Here is a 17,013-nt window from a genome sequence, read left to right as displayed (position 1 = left end):
ACTTATGCCAAGTCTGCCCATAAGGCATGAGTATGCCGGGTCCGGCATACACGCGACCCAAACCTTGTCTTGCAATTTTTTTTTTTAATTTATGCTTGAGCGGGGGTTCGAACTCAGAACCTCATTATTTCGGCACGAAAGCTCAAAGTTGCAATGCGAAGGGCAAAATTAAAGACCAGCAATATGAGGGGCATAATTTAAAGACCACAAATATGAGGGGCAAAATTTAAAGACCACCCCAAAAGAAGGGCACTCCGCGCAAAAAAATGTTTTTTTGCGTGGATTTCCTTAAAGGGGCTGGTCTTTAATTTTTGTCCCTCAAATTGCTGGTCTTTAATTTTTGTCCTTCGCTAATACCTTAAGGTTCTGGGTTCGAACTCCGACTCAGTAAAAAAAAAAAATTAATAAAGTAGAGTTTCGTAGCAAAAGTTAGGCCTTAAGATAGAGGTTTGCCTCAACTTCTGTCCAAAATTAGGCCTTAAGACAAATCTCTGCTTAAGGCCTAACTTTTGCCCGAATAGGGGTAATTTTGCTACGAAACTCTACCTTGCGATTTTTTTTTTTTGACTGAGCTAGGATTCGTATCCAGAACCTAAGGTATTAGGCAAAGGACGAAAATTAAAGACCTGCAATTTGAGGGACGAAAATTAAAGATCACACCCTAATAAGGACAATAGTGCAAATTGCCAAATAAGAGTCTGGAAAGTATTAGCCACAAGGATTGATATGCATCTTCCTAAACTCTTTTTTAATAATGCATCATTGGATAATAACCAAAGCTTGGAGTTCACTAAATTTTAGTTCTGTCTTTTGTTGAAAGAAACATACTGTTTAAGTGAAAGATGAACATAAGTTACATGTAAGGTTGGACATGATGGGATTACTACAACAAGAACAACTATATATGTCTCAATTGTGAGCAAGTTGGGGTCGACTAAGTGAATTTTCATTCTTCATCTCATTTAAACTCGTCTTAGTCACTGATGTAATGTGTGCATAGATGAGCACGTCCGTACGTATTCTATATTATGAGTATTTCATTGTAAATTGACTCGTTTTATACTGACTGTCAACCTAACGCGATCCTCCTCCTTTACCCCAGCTTGAGATGGAGAGTGTCAGCAAGCTCACACAAGTGAAGTTTGGGATGTGATGGGCATTAGAGTAAAAAAAATATTGCCAAATAACCACTCAAAGACAGTCCTCCTAGTGAAGGAGAGCCATTTTCGAAACTCTTACAGTAGATATCAAGTTTCAATATTGAAATGATTCAAGAGGATTTCCTTGACTTTGTCTGTGTCAACAAACAATAAGAAATACCTCAACTTTTTAAGAACAAGTCCGCGTCAAATTAAATAGTACCTCTTCTTAAACTATTTCGAAAATCCAAGGACTCAAGCGTATGAATATGAAAACTACAGTATTTTCAATTGTAAAATCGAATTCTTGAATCTTGACACTAGCCTCCATCAGCAGAAAATCAGATGAATGATGGAATTTGTTTAACATACATAATTCTGACTCATAATATTTGGAGACAGCTTGTGTTGAGCATAATAAGCTACACTCTTTAACTAGTACTACCTTCCAAGATGAAGATGCAAATTCAAGTACTTCAAAGATCAAATTTGACTTTTGATAATAATCTGCACCTATGCAAACAATGACTTGCCATATCTTGTATCACCCATTTAATTTCTATGCCAAATTCAGAAATCAGAAATCCCCTCAATAATAATTTGTAGCAAAAAAGAATATGGAAGCTCAATCTTTATTCAGATGGTTCTTTATGAACATTTGCAAATAGTAGGCAATCTCCTTTTGTATTCTTTTATTAGAACAGTTTCATATGGTAATGTTTAACATCTCAACTGATAGAGCATTGATTCTCCCAGCTAGTTACTAAAATCTACTACATGAAAACACATTAAGAGAATAGGAAAAAAAAAGCTTTCCACATATACACCTCTCTATGTTGCTCGTTCAATAATGTCGACCGGTGCATGTCGGATCCTCCAAAAGTAATGCATTTTTAGAGGATCCGACACGGGTGCACCAACATTTTTATCGGTTCGAGCAATATAGCTCTCTACTACATGACCTATAAATGCTTTTGAAGTTTTCCAACTGATTTCACACTAGGAGAAAAAGGCTTGGAGAGACGACTCCAACAGTTTCGAGAAATTTTTTTTAGCGTGGTGTGTCATATATATACTGTAGTTTATCTGATGTATCTCAATAATGTCATCGACCTTTTTGAGGAAAAAAGAGGAAATTAGACTTTCTATCTGTCGTTTCGAAGAAATAAGTGGCTCACAAGAAATGGAAAAAGCATACTAGTGTATTATATTTGATCTCTAAGTCCCTACATTACAATCCTACACATCTAAATAACATAATCAGACCAATCAGACAAATGCGAAGTATGGTCCATAGTCAAACTGGGAATTCTATCAAGTTCGATTGGATTTTCTTTCCCACAAATCAACCTAGCTGGATTTCCCACAGCAGTAGTCCTAGCAGGCACTTCCATTAACACAACAGAATCAGCACCAATCTTAGCACCATCTTCAATTCTAACATTTCCGAGAACACAAGTCCCAGCACCTATCAACACACTTTGCCAGTGCCACCCAATGTCACATTATGCAAAATTGACACTGTTATCAATCACTGCTGTCTCTCCAATGACAACTTCAGCTTGCTCATAGTGCAGGTCCCACTTGTAGATCGTGTTTGGCAAAATAAACATTGGACAAGTTAGAGAATTTACCTTCTTGGGACTCCGCAGACCAACATTTACTTTTTTTATATGGTCAATACTACTAGATCACATGGATACAGAAAAAACGGAACCAGCTGGTTTCAAACTGGAAAGGACAAGATTTGGAGCGACTCCCACTACTTAAAAAAGGGCGAAAACTGCCATCAAAACGATGCACAGTCAATGGGTTTTCGGGGAAACCTACCAAAAAGATTGGTCGGTTTAGAGCTGGTTGGTACATAAAACCGACCGACCTCTGACAGACCAAAAATAGACTTCCATCTCTTGTTTTGAAGAAATAAGTCTTTCACGAGAAATGGAAAAAACATACAAATTGTATTATATTTGATCTCTAAGTCCGCACACAACGATCCTACGTCTAAATTACATAGTCAGACCACTCAGATATATGTGAAGTATGGTCCATTGTCTCGAAGAAATAAATGGCTCACGAGAAATGGTAAAAAAAAAACATACTAATGTATTATATTTGATCTCTAAGTCCATACGCAACGATCCTACATATCTAGATTACATAATCAGACCACTCAGACATATGTGAAGTATGATCCATAGTCAAACTAGGAATCTTATCAAGTTTCATTGGATTTTCTTTCCCACCAATCAACCTAGCTGGATTTCCAACAGCAGTAGTTCTTGCAGGCACTTCCATTAACACAACAGAACCAGCACCAATCTTAGCACCATCTTCAATTCTCACATTTCCAAGAACACAGGTCCCAGCACCAATTAAAACACCATCACCAATCTTTGGATGCCTATCACCACACACTTTACCAGTACCACCTAATGTCACATTATGCAAAATTGACACATTTTCACCAATAACAGCAGTCTCACCAATAACAACACCAGTAGCATGATCAAGTAAAATCCCACCACCAATTTTAGCACCAGGATGAATATCCACTGCAAAAACTTCACATACTCTATTTTGTATGACTAAAGATAGAATCTTTCTATTTTTAGACCATAACCTATGTGCTATTCTATGTGCTTGACATGCTAAAAACCCTTTAAAATTCAAGAAACAGTGTACATAACTAATACAAGCTGGATCCCTTTCTTTAACAGCTTTTAAATCAGCTACAACATTAAAAATCAATTCTTGATCCTGTGTGAGCACCCCTATGAAAAGATCATATAGACTCTCACTAGGTAAACTTGAATTACTCAATTTCATTGAGAGATGGTAAGCCAAAGCACTTTCTATACAATCTTGTGTCAAGATTGAATTTTTATAGTAACTTCCCAAAATGGGTTCTTGCTCAACGTCTAATCTAGCCTCATTTTGCATTTTTAGCCACAAATCAAGAACACCTCCTTTTTCACCATTTTTGGTGATTTTTGGCTCTTTTTGTGAAATGGGTATTTGAGAAATAGGGTCAGAGAAATTGGGTTGGCAGTATTTGGTGTAGTTGTAGACATGATCATTGATTTGGGGTTTGTTTGGATTAGGAGTTTTGGTTCTTGAAGAGTGTAAACAAGCTTTAATGGTGAAAGTGGAGAGTTTCATTAGAGGGCTATTATTGCAAGGAGTGGTTATTATTGCATTTTTGTGAAGGAGTGGTGATCCAAGGAAATTAGTGGACATGGAAGCAAAGTGTATGGAAGAAAATATGTGGTGGCTAGGAAGAAGAGAGTGAGAAAGAGAGAGACAAAGCAATGGATATGGTAAAGAAGGCTATGAAGGAATAAACTTAAATATAGTAATATAATTTGCTAATGATTCTTTTGGTAAGACAATAATTATATAGCGGGATGAATGAGATCTCTCTCCTACTAAATTTTCGAGATTGAATATGAGAAATTAAAGAGCTTTTCATAAGCAACACTTTTCACTTTAATGGATCGTAGACGGCATATCAAAATTAGTTGAAACACTTAATAAAATTTTGTAATGATTTTTCGGTAAGACTGTTGTGGTGCGGTGTGATGAAATCTCTCCATCTTTAACTAGTGATTTTGGGTTTTAAAAAAATGAAGGAATTCTTGATAAAAAGCTCTCCTCGCTTTAATGGTTCATATGTGGCGCGTCTAAATTAGTCGGGACAGTAATACTGTGATACTAAGTGATTATAGAAAGTAGGTAAATTCAAAGAAATGAAAAGGAAAGTAAATCACTTGATTAGAACTGTGGGATCGCATATTATTATGAAGAATATTGAATACTCAATTCAAAAATAAATATAACACCATAAGGGTTGAGGTGAAAAGGTAAGCATTCATTAGTTCTTTAGTAGATAATTCGAATTTGAATTGGACATAGGATCATTTATGTTAGGAAGCGCTTTCCTTTTAATATAAAATTTTTCTACGCGAATTAAATTTAATCAAGTCTTAATATAAATATCAAATATCATGTGAGAAAAAGAAAAAAGAAAAGAAAAAAAACAATCACTTGCTTTTGTTGCAGGATATGTAAGTGACTTTGATTTGTCAATTTAGACAATATGGGTTGGTCCAGGCCTCTACGATGTCTATTTCCACGATGACTAATTTAATAACACTAGATATTTCAATTCAGATTTTTTTTTTTTTTGTCCTGTTTTTATTTATGTGATGATTTAAGGGCTCCATGTAACAATAACGAATTTAACAATTCAAAGTGGGGTTGTCAAAAACTATTTCCCAAGATACTTTATGTTTTCCAATAAAAAAATGAACTTTAAAAATTCAAAAGTAACTACTTGGCGTTACTTTCATTAATATTTGCTGATTTATTGAGACCGATCTTTTTAATATCATATGCTGAATGTGGACCACAAGGCCTTGGAATCTAGCATAAAAAATGAACACATAGCGATAGCACTTTCTATGGAGGAGAGGAAATGGCTTAATTTTATCATGGCCAAATCCATCAATAGAGATCTGTGGTCGTCTGATTCTTTCACTTGAACACTTCAACTAAACCTTAACCTTATTTCATTCAGACACATGATGTAGGGCCCGACTGTGCCATTTAGACACTTTTCTCTGACTTGCTAAGAACTTGTGTGATTTTCACACCAAACTGGCTCGTGAAGAGCGCAAAAAACAGTTTTTTTTTTTTTTTTTTTTAAATTCTTTTTATTTCCTTCCTCTTTATTCTTTTTCTCTTTCTTCTCCGTTTAACAAACCTTCCACCGTTGTTATCTTATTCACCGGAAAAAATCAAGACTGCCACCACCCTTTCTCTCCATAAGCGTTTACAAGACAAGAAAGATGATTTTTCTTTGAATAAATCTATTTAATTAACAAAAGATAACTAAAATTCCCAAAAAGATTAATTTTTTTTTTACCATTAATGGAGTCTTTAGAAAGCTTGAAGGTTTAAAATGAGTTAATTGATTTGATGAAAATAATGTTGAATTGTCTTTGGGTCTTCGTGGAGAATCTTTAGCTGAAGTTATAACAAATTTGAAGGAGTTTCTTTTGAAAATTTGGATTAAAATCGTGATTGTAACAAGAACAACATGAAGATGGTGAAGAATACCAAGAACAACTATTCATTTTAGATTTTTCAATGTGTCCTTTTTTTCTTTTTCTTTTTGTTAAATAATGCGTCCTTTTCTGATTGGGTGTAAATCAAGTTTTTTCTTTTTCTTTTTGAGAGTTACTTTTAATTTGTCATTAAATATTTTAAAATAGTGTTTTTTTAATTAAAAAAGACACATGTCCTCATTTTTTCGTCATTTGCTACGTCAACAGCGAGTGTATTGCACACACTTGGTAAATTTGGCTGATTCAGCGAAAAATGTCTAAATGGCACAGTCAGACCCTACCTCAGGTGTCTAAATAAAACAAGATTTAGTTGAGGTGTTCAAGTGAAAGAACCGGACGATCACAGGTGTCTATCGATGGATTTGACCTTTTATCATATGCATATTTATTGTTAGGAAATTATTTCGTATTTGCTCCTACAATAAATGAAGCTTTCGTTCTGGCGTAAATATGTGGACTTCCTGTTTTTAGATACTTCGAGAGAGAGGGAAAAAAAAAAAGATTCAAATTTATCAATAACTTTTGACTATAACTTAAAATTACCCTCAAGTTGGAGTTCTGCTAAAGGTCGAGGAAAACGATAGACTTTCATTTGAAGGTAATATTACCAAAAATCTAATCAAATGTAAAATTACTCAATTTCGAATAATACATAAGCAAATGTGAGCATTTTTCCGATTTTAACTCCAACATTGTACCAAAAGTGATTTTTTTTTTTCACCATACCAAAAGTGATTATGACATATTTGAATTTGAGTCTCAGTGTCTCACTTTTATTAGTCAATCAAGTTAATAGAAATGTGAAAAAAATCAAACAAACGAATGTAGAGACTAGAGATACAAACACCTTTTCAGCTTCTTTAAGGGCCACTTTTTGGGCTTTTGGCATTTGACACTTGAAATCTTTATAAAACTAGCCAGTCGAATTCACTGTATATTGCTCTAGCCAATATACACAGATTATACATTAAAATCACATACGATTATTTATATATATATATATATATATATATATATATATATATAGAGAGAGAGAGAGAGAGAGAGAGAGAGAGAGAGAGATTAATTATACTTTGCAACTTTATACTACACTTTTGTTTACGCCATCTTTTGGACTCTCTTTAGTTTAAAAATATCAAATCTCTTTTTTCTTTTAGGGTTCCCACCCGATATTAGGTACCCACTTTCAAGTCCGAATAATTCATATTCGCGTCGCGTAATCCTACTTTTAAAATAAAATGCTTCCTATGGCGACTCCATTCCCAGGGCTTACTTACCACCCCACGTGGTAAAAGAATAGCAAGTCCCACGCTCCTATGCATATACATCTACTTTTCTTAGCACTTGGTTCTCCCTCCAATGAGTAAGAAAGAAACTTGGTTCAACTCCAAAACCATGTTGAGTTTGAGTCATCCGACAACAATCAAGTAGAGCACAATTCTTTTTTAAAACAAACAATAGTGGTGTCCGACCAGCTTACCTGCACCTTGACTATTCCACCATATCAACAACGACTACCAAATACCCTTACAATGATTCGGGAACTTACCAAACAGACAACAGTAAAACCGTTTAAATAATGGTCAAGGAAGGCTCTTGGAATGCATAAGACCAAAAGCATAATGGTAGATGGGCCAAATGAAGTAATGCAGGTTTCCAAACCAGAATCAGTAACCCTTATTCAGCTTTTTTTCCTACTTTTAGGTAAGTACTCAACTTCAACAGACATCAGAATTATCAAGCAATAAGCGACATCATCGAAAGGAAAATTGTTAACATGTAATGGTGCACAATGATATGAGATTGAAAAGATGCTAACTATTCCAGTAATCCAAATAGTTACACAAAAAAGATAAGCATCTACAATACTTTCCCCAACAAATGATTGTGCAAAAGTCTCTACTAGTACATAATCCAAAACCAGAAACGAACTAGCAAGAGATAAACAAGGTTACTACATTAAACAAGGAGGAGAAGCAATTTTCTCACAGCTTGACCTCAACGTCAACACCAGCAGGAAGGTCGAGCAGCATTAACTTGTCAATAGTTTGAGCAGTCGGGTAAAGAATGTCAATAAGGCGCTGATGAGTTCTTATTTCAAAATGGAACCTGGCATCTTTGTGAACGTGTGGAGATTTGAGGACACAGTAAATCCTCTTCTTGGTGGGCAGTGGTACGGGACCCACGGTCTTTGCGTTTGTCGTCTTTGCAGCGTCCATAATTTGCTTACAAGAGTCTTCTATTAGGGGTACCCAGTATGACCTCAATTTGATCCTAATCTTCTGCTTTGGTGCTGCCTGGAAATAAGTATGGATCGTTAGGTGATGCCAACAATACTTAGAGTGAAATATTAACGTTTTTATCCAACTAAAGCTAGTAAATTTTGATACTGCACAGCCAGCTTAATGTTGAACTAGAACAACCATAGTTCGTAACCTTAACTCATACTGACTACTTATCTGACTATGACCTTTCCAAGTCCATCCTAACTATAAAAAGGGGAGGCCCGGTGCACGAAGCATCTGGCATTCACGCAGAGTGCGGGGAACTATCCTAACTATAAGTAATACTTTTTGAGCTTTCCAAGGAATCCCTCGAATGGACTTCCCAATTCCGTCATAATTCTAATATTTGTTCAGCATTAAAAGGACATAATTACCACCAGTGCAAACAAGTGAATCATCAATTAGTTTAACCAAACTACAACATAGGTAGTCTGGATGGAAGTGAACCTTTCAAACAATTAATTATTTCAGAATAGCATGCCAATACGTGAAATATTGAAAGATCAATAGGACATTATTAGCCAGGAAGGAATGCAACTCAAAATAGCCTAGAAAAGATAGTACACTACTAATATTAATGACCCCAGTTTGGCGGTTTCTATAATAATGAAGCATAACAACAGAATAGTGAAAGGTCCTAATAGCATTAGGTGTAGCTTCCTTCAGACAAATTAGTACAAGCTTATCAATTAGAAAAACTTCCGTCCTTTTGCTTCTTGATGCATCAGCTAAAGTTCATAGAGAAAGGATAGTCCACACATAGATATTTGGGCGATCAGACCACTACTAAAGTTCCAGGTTATTTCAGAAAGGGAGGACGATCCATTGTTTCCCCAATCGTGAGGAATCTAACAGTGTAACACTTTGTACTCTCATTTATCAAAAGTTGTTTGGCTGTTGAGCAGGCTATTATATCACTGCAAATTGCCCTATAAGAAACTTCCAATTAAATGCAAGTGAATCTTAGCCTTACTTCACAGGCTAGAACAAATTAACCTCATACTAGAAGAACAACGGGCACTGATGAGTTTCCATCGCGCAGCAGACTGACAAGCAAAGAATGATAGAATGTGTGTATGCTGGATGAACGAAATTTTCCTACTGTCAACTGAAATTTAGAGATTTGCAGACAGCTGGACGTTTGGCAATGCTTTTTATAACATTATAACAATAACTTGCTTGGACAAACAAACCCTATCCGTATTCTCCTAGATGGTATAGACATCGTAGTTCTCTACTGATATAATATGCATAATAAACCTTTTCTTTTTGATGTCCACATATGTTCTCCCCGCACCATGAGGCTAGTTTCTGTTAGCAGTGACAAAAACTAGTGGACAGATGGGGGATGGGGTACTTGCTACCTCCCACCAGCACAAGTGCCGTGTAACTCTGTCCATCATGACTTGGACATATGCGAAGAAATCACTTATTATTTTTGTCTCCACTGGGATTTGACCATGAGATCTCATGATTCTCAACCCACTTCATTAACCACTAGGCCTCAACCTTTATTCTTAGAAATACACAAAATGAAGATAATATAAAACATCAGTTCGAAAAGCTCTGAATGAACCATGACTCGTCGACCATCACCCCGAAGACTAGATAGAGAACACTGCCTATGTGAAATTAGCAAAGCACAGCAGTGTCCCAAGCTGGATAAAGGTTACGGATTGAGATAGGTTCACTAAAAATAGTCCAACTACAATGAATCCCTCACAACACCGCCTTAATAGTGGTGAATGCATACATATGATCCATATAGGCAAACCTAAATAATTTGGGAAAGAGAATCCCAGCGGAGGCAAAATTACCACTTCTTTTGTCCCAATTTATGTGACACTCTTTACTTCTGAGTCAATCCCAAAATGAACGATACTCCCTCCGTTTCAATTTGTTTGTCTTACTTTCCTTTTTAGTTTGTTTCAAAAAGAATGTCAGTTTCTATATTTAGTAACTCTTTACACCAAACATCCTACATGGCATATTTAAGACCACAAGATTCAAATGACATTTTGATACATTATGCACATCTTTAATTTAAGACCACAAGACTCAAAAGTCTTCTTTATTTTCTTAAACTCCGTATCGAATCAAACTAAGCCAAACAAATTGAAACAGAGGCAGTAAGTTGCTATATTTAGCAAGAATTCAACTTTAAACTTCACATCTTACTCTTACTTCAATAATTCATAGCCACACAACTTTAAACTTCACATATAAATATATATATACACACACTACAAGTTTCAAAAGTCTTTCTTTCAATCTTAAACTCCGTACCTAGTCAATAACCCTCACATAAATTGGGACGAAGGGGAGTAAGTGAAAGTGATTTCTTCCCATTTGTTGGCGAGAGGTAGTAGGTACCCTCTGAAATTAGTCGAGGTGCGCACAAGCAGGGGCAGACCCTCGGCAAAAAATTATAGTGTATGTATAGGGTAGATTTTATGTGTTTATGTACATATATAAAGTTTTGAACACCCTAAACAAATGCAAAAGGTTAGCTCTAGTGGTACAGGGTGTTCAAAATTCACTCTAGTGTCCTAGGTTCGACAACATTATTTTTAATTTTTAGCTTTTGTTGTTTTTCTCAATCCCCTGAGTGAAAATCCTGAATGCGCCACTGCGCACAAGCTAGCCCAAACAACACCATTATAAATAAAAAAACAAGAAGGAAAGGTTACCTTATCAGTGTCACCACCAACACTCAGAGTCGAAACAACTGGAATATCCTACAAAGAAAGCAAAATGACGAATACCCAACATTAATTTAGCAAAAAGAAAGCACATGTTTATCTTAATACATTATGGTATATTGATAATTAACTAAACAATTACAATTTACAAACCTCAACATCAGTAGATACATTTTGGGCATCTAATACTTCAGGAGAAGCAAGAATCTTAGTTGTTGAAACTCTAGATTGGTTGAAAATAAGTAACTTTGTTGAATTTGAAGGTAAAGAAAGAATAGAAAACTTGGGTTGTACTGAAATGGAAGATGAATTACATACTGGAAAAAGAGTCGCTGATAGTGAAGATGATGAAATTGCCATTTTGGGTTTTCAATGAAATTTGATTTTGATAAGGTTTTATGCAAATTTCTATGTAGGCTTATCCGAAGAAGAGTAAACCTCCAGTAGATGTTTTCTTTATTTTTTTTTGGTTCTACTTATTTCGTTGAAGTGAAGAAAAAAATGACAAAATAGTACCTTGAGTATTATTTGAGCAGTTTTTGGTACTTGAATATTATAACTGTGAAGATGAAAAATATTTAACGGGAACTCAGATTTGAAAGTACATATTTTGTAATTTGTGTGTTATTTATTTCAAGAGTCTCGTAAAACTGTTTGAGGTCCAATTCTAGTTATTTTTTGTATAACTATTTAAGTTGCGGTTTCTGAAATTTTGTCTGAAATATCTAGTATATTTGGTTAAACAAAAAGATTCCTCTGTTTTCATTAAATTTAAAAATCAGAGTTTGATAAACACTTGATGAAAACATTTTTGAAAAAATTGTAATTTACAGGTAAAGAAAGAACAGAAAACTTGGGTTGTCCTGAAATGGAAGATGAATTACATACTGGGAAAAGAGTTGCTGATAATGAAGTTGATGAAATTGCCATTTGTGTTTTCAATGAAATTCAATTTTGGGTCTCTTATTTGGTGATTTTGAGAAGGTTTTATGCAGTTTTTTCTATAGGCTTATCCTAAGAAGAGACATACTGGAGTAATTATATATATATATGTTTTTTTTTAATAAGTAGTGAAGTGAGAGAAAATGATAAAAATGGTATCTTATATTTGGTTATAGGTTCAAAATAGTCTCTTGAGTATCATTTGAGGAGTTTTTGGTCCTTTAAGTTTGTCGGAAGTGAAACATTTTTTGTCTCCGTAAGATATTTAATAAACTCTGATTATTCAGTTTTATCGTAACTATGACAATGAAAGATTTTAACGGAAACTCATATTTCAAAGTACATATTTTATAGTTTATGTTATTTTTGATCTATTTTAAGAGTCTCGTGAAATTGTTTGAGGTCCAATTTCTGTTATTTCTTTGTCTAATTTTTTTGTATCTGGTGTAGTTCTTTAAGTGGCGATTTTGGAATTTTGATGAAAATCTCTGGTGTTTTTAGTTAAACAATAATTTTTCATAATTTTAGTTAAATTTAACAATCAGAGCTTGATAAATATTTAGCGGAAGCACTTCTAACAAACTTTAACGACTAAGAGGGTGTTCAAATTGACTTTTTAAACGTGGCCTATAAGTCAAAAGCTAAAAGCCATAAGTTGGAAATACCCAACTTTTGACTTTTGACTTATCTTTGTACTTTTGTTTACCTAAAAATAAGTGCTTAAAAGCCCTTTTTATCTTTCTCAAATACCACAAAAAGTGAAAAAAGCTTAAAAGTCAATAAACACTTAAAATAAGCCAAACAAAATACCCTCTAAAATTGGGGCAATTTGCAGGATTGCCCTTCGCTAGGGGTGGTCTTTAATTTTTGTCCCTCAAAATGATGGTCTTTAACTTTTGCCCTTCAGGCAGAATTTGGGCCTTAAAGATAGAATTTGCACATGGACGAAATTTGCGAAATTCTGCCTTGCGATTTTTTTATTTTTTATTTTACCGAGCTAGGGTTCAAACCTACAACTTCGAGGTATTAGGCGAAGGACGGAAATTAAAGACCACCAATTTGAAGGGCAAAAATTAAAGACCACTCCAAATGAAGGGCAATCCGCGTGAAAAAAAGCTAAATTGCTCGATTGATATTGGGCAATTTGCAAGATTGCCCTTCGTTGGGGCTGGTCTTTAATTTTTCCCCCTCAAATCTGGTCTTTAATTTTTGCCCTTCACTAAAAGCTCCTTGGCTCCGGGTTTGAACCCTCGCTCAGTCAAAAATTTTAAAAAAAATCGCAAGGCATAAGTTGGATTTCAAACTCGCCTTAAGGCAAAAAAAAAAAATATATATATATATATATATATATATATATATATATATATATATATAAAAACCTCTCGCCTTGGGCCCGACTTTGGGCAAAAGAGGCAAAATTTTGCAACTTATGCCTTGCGAATATATATTTTTTTTTTTACTTAGCCTGGGTTCGAACCCAGGACCTCTGGATGTTAAGCGAAGGTCAAATATTAAAGACCACCAATTTGAGGGAGAAAAAATTAAAGACCACCCCAAAAGAAGGTCAATCCGCACAAAAAAAATGGTTGATATTTCTATTTTTGAGCTAACGTTCAAAGAAAAAGGAGGGAATTGGGCCACATCAGTTTGCATCTTCATTCCTCATCATGGTTTTGATTGTTCGACCCAAATTTATTTAAAGTGTAGAATTACACCCGGTAACTAATTTTCATCTTGCTATTTAGCTTATTTTCAATTTTTCAAATTTTTTAATTATTGGGCAATGTTGGTAAACTTCAGACATGAGAATTTTCTCTTTTCTAAATACTTCAGGTAACTAAGCTAATGGCAACAAAAGTGGAGCTGTTCAGTGTACTAAACAACAATTTTAACTCTGGTTGAAGTAGAAAAATAACAATTATACATAGTTTTGCCTAATGTCTGGTTCACCAAGCCAAACTTCCAACAAACGTACCAAGACCCTGAAGTTTCAGACATATTTGCTCAAAACTGAAAGATATTTAATCTTCATTCATGCCAAGATTTTCAAACTTTATTTGATTTAAACTCAATTTTCATATTTAAAATCCAAGGCGGACTGCTTCAAACTTGCAACATGATTTTAATGCTAAAAACTCTTAACTAACTACAGACTTAAGAAATTAAAATGTGGCTACACCTTAAATGACGTTGTGCAAAAAGACCACGTGTGAAAATTTGTCCTGTTACAACTTCCACACAAAAGGGACAAATCAATCTTGTTTGCAGGAATATTCGTCATGGCAGGATCAAATCCTTGGTGCAAATAAGATTCAGCATTATAGTAATTATAGTTGTTGAAGTTTGAAATATAACACACGAGAATATATTAGAGGTCCCAAATAAAAGTATTTTGGTCTTTCACCTTCTTTGTCTTATTGGTTTCTTCTTCAGGTCATGACTCAGGAGTGACTCAAAGGGAGGCTTAGGCCTCCAAAATTTTAATGTCTCAAAAAAATTATGATTTATTTTTGCTTAGATAATACGGAGTATTGAAGTTTGTAGAATAAATAAAATAGTAAAAAATCTTTATTAAAAAAAGAAAAAGAAAAAAATAAAGACTCAATACTTTTTAACATTATAAATTTCTTGATCTTTGAATTAAACTACTTAAATCTTCAAATTAGTAAATTAAATTTTTTACAACAATATCCAAGATAATGTATTGCAAATACATGACTATCTTATTACCTTGCATTAATTTTTTTAATATAAATAATAATAGTACGATGTAAAGTTAAATATTTTATGTTTTTTAAGAACACTACATCTTAAAAAAATATTATGAAAAAAGTCTCTTATTAAAATATGCTTTAGGCCACTAGCAAGAAAACAAGTTAAACATTGACTAATTATTAGCAACTTGAGCTCACAAGACTTCTAACATCACTTTGGCAGATTAATCTACAAAATAATCCCCTAAGCTACTACTAGTTATTCAAATAATCTTTTATTTAGCATTACCTATATTTCATCCATACAACACTATATAAGTCTCCCAAACATATGAAATATTACGAGGAAGGTGGGGATCCATTCCTGGACAATACGTCCCCCAACTGTTCTCTTCAGGGTTTGATGTTGTTGTCACATATATGTTCAAGTTTTCAAGCATTAAAGGTCCCAGATGCATGTTTCTTTTTTCAAGACCTAAATAAAATCTTTGTCATAAAGGAAAGGCAAGCTCGACATTCCTAAACAAAGATAAACTTTCAATACCAATATTATACTCCTGAAAAGAAATATCTTCAAATTGGCTGTTACTAGTTGTGATGCATAGATACAATTTCTTTGTCAAATTGTATAATAAGAACAAGCTGGAGTATAGACTCACTAAGCACCCCTGAAGCATCATGATTAGTATTTTGTCATTCGGTTTACTGTTGACGATCTTCCACTTCCACCTTTCACAAAACTCTTATCACCAAGAAGCAGGGCATACGAGTTCGCAACAGATACATGCTCACAGGTGTAGTCCTACCATAGTCATATTATCAAATGTGAGATTACGGCTTATTAAAGTGAGGGAGAGATACACCCTGTATAGTTAATCAATTTCACAATATGAACACTACAAAGGTTAAAAGAACCAAGCTTCAAGAAACTAAGATAACAGATGAAACAAATCTGGACAGTTGAAGTTGGTAAGATTATAACTTTTTTAGCTTTGCCTAAAAAAGGTGGGTACTTATTGAAGAATCTTTTTCTCATGATAGATTTGTATTTTTCTAAAAAACGTTCCATGTCATTCTCAAGTCTAGGTTATGCAGTTGCATCATTAGCAATTGATAGCCTTTGCATCTCCTAATGGAGCTATATTTATGCTTGATCGAGGTTTTCAATAATGTTAGGGAAAAGTAATTTTTTCACTTTCTAAAAACAATTTCTACTACTACTCAGAAGTACTTATTTTTCTCGTAAAAAAACTTAAGCTAAACACCTCGATTCTCTAAAATAAGTACTTCCAAAAAATCATGATAATATCACCACATTTCCACATATTTTAATGATTTTCAAACACCAGATATAAAATAAATAAAGAAAAACAGTCCCTAAAATAGTACAATTTTTACTTTGTGTTTCTACTATTTTGCAAAGAGCAGCGAAACGATGTTGAAAAATAGTAAAAAGGTGAGGTTTGGGCCGCATCAGTTTGCATCTTCATTCCTCGTTACTCTGGTTTTGATCGCTCTGCCCAAATTTATTTAGTTGGCCTTTGGACAATATTTGAATTAAAATTGAAAGGGAAGTACTTAAAATCGAAATCGAAATTGAAGTAACAAGTTACGAGAAAAGGTGTAATTTGTTGATGTTCTATTCGAGATTGTGCAACTTCAATAGGTAAATCTACACCTTTTAATTGATCAATCTGGACATGTTAAGTACATCCATTTCACGCAAAAAATCTATTAACGGCAAAGGCAAATACAAGACAATATGTTGACGACAAAAGTATGAATGAACAAAAAAAAATCGTGAGTGGAAAACAATATTTTCATACGAACTACACATTCAACTCATATTTCAGAGTCTTAACTTTAAATTCAAATGATCGATATTAAAAATGCTGAAATAATGAGTAATGCTCAACAATGCACTATTACTTCCACCATCACAGTGCCGCACAATTGGAAACTCAATGAATAATGAGTCCGCCCCTTTATCTTTCTCCGCTTAAATACCAAACTTTTGTCTGGGGTAGTTTCAAACCCGTAGGTTCAAACCCATAGTGTGCACATAACCCACACATCGCACAATGCGCTCTCATCACCAGAAC

General features: G+C 34.3%; 2 protein-coding genes and 1 long non-coding RNA gene across 3 annotated transcripts; 1 reads left to right on the top strand and 2 right to left on the bottom strand.

The window, feature by feature from the left end:
- Positions 1 to 3,229: 3,229 nt before the first annotated feature.
- Positions 3,230 to 4,464, bottom strand: LOC132053177 (serine acetyltransferase 1, chloroplastic-like). The gene has a single exon (XM_059445082.1). The coding sequence runs from the start codon at positions 4,377 to 4,379 to the stop codon at positions 3,291 to 3,293; it is 1,089 nt and encodes a 362-aa protein (XP_059301065.1). The 5' UTR covers positions 4,380 to 4,464; the 3' UTR covers positions 3,230 to 3,290.
- A 3,602-nt stretch (positions 4,465 to 8,066) lies between these two features.
- LOC132053175 (small ribosomal subunit protein uS10c) lies at positions 8,067 to 11,637 on the bottom strand. The gene is made up of 3 exons (XM_059445081.1): positions 11,409 to 11,637; positions 11,244 to 11,291; positions 8,067 to 8,565 (listed from the first exon to the last, which is right to left on the bottom strand). The coding sequence occupies exons 1-3, from the start codon at positions 11,613 to 11,615 to the stop codon at positions 8,254 to 8,256; spliced, it is 567 nt and encodes a 188-aa protein (XP_059301064.1). The 5' UTR covers positions 11,616 to 11,637; the 3' UTR covers positions 8,067 to 8,253.
- LOC132053176 (uncharacterized) lies at positions 8,853 to 9,384 on the top strand. Its single transcript, XR_009414082.1, has 2 exons — positions 8,853 to 9,187; positions 9,295 to 9,384. It is a non-coding gene; the product is annotated as an uncharacterized LOC132053176 (long non-coding RNA).
- Positions 11,638 to 17,013: the final 5,376 nt, after the last annotated feature.

The sequence above is a fragment of the Lycium ferocissimum genome, chromosome 4 (assembly GCF_029784015.1).
Source record: "Lycium ferocissimum isolate CSIRO_LF1 chromosome 4, AGI_CSIRO_Lferr_CH_V1, whole genome shotgun sequence".
Classification (NCBI taxonomy): domain Eukaryota; kingdom Viridiplantae; phylum Streptophyta; class Magnoliopsida; order Solanales; family Solanaceae; genus Lycium; species Lycium ferocissimum.
Note: the sequence above shows the minus strand (reverse complement) of the source record. Positions and strands in the feature narration are given on the sequence as shown.

Coding starts and splice junctions, on each gene's coding strand:
- LOC132053177 (XM_059445082.1), bottom strand. CDS start 4,379: ATGTCCACTAATTTCCTTGGATCACCACTCCTTCACAAAAATGCAATA.
- LOC132053175 (XM_059445081.1), bottom strand. CDS start 11,615: ATGGCAATTTCATCATCTTCACTATCAGCGACTCTTTTTCCAGTATGT. Junction 11,292..11,408: donor ATGTATCTACTGATGTTGAG/GTTTGTAAATTG, acceptor CTTTCTTTGTAG/GATATTCCAGTTGTTTCGAC. Junction 8,566..11,243: donor TTGGTGGTGACACTGATAAG/GTAACCTTTCCT, acceptor ACTTATTTCCAG/GCAGCACCAAAGCAGAAGAT.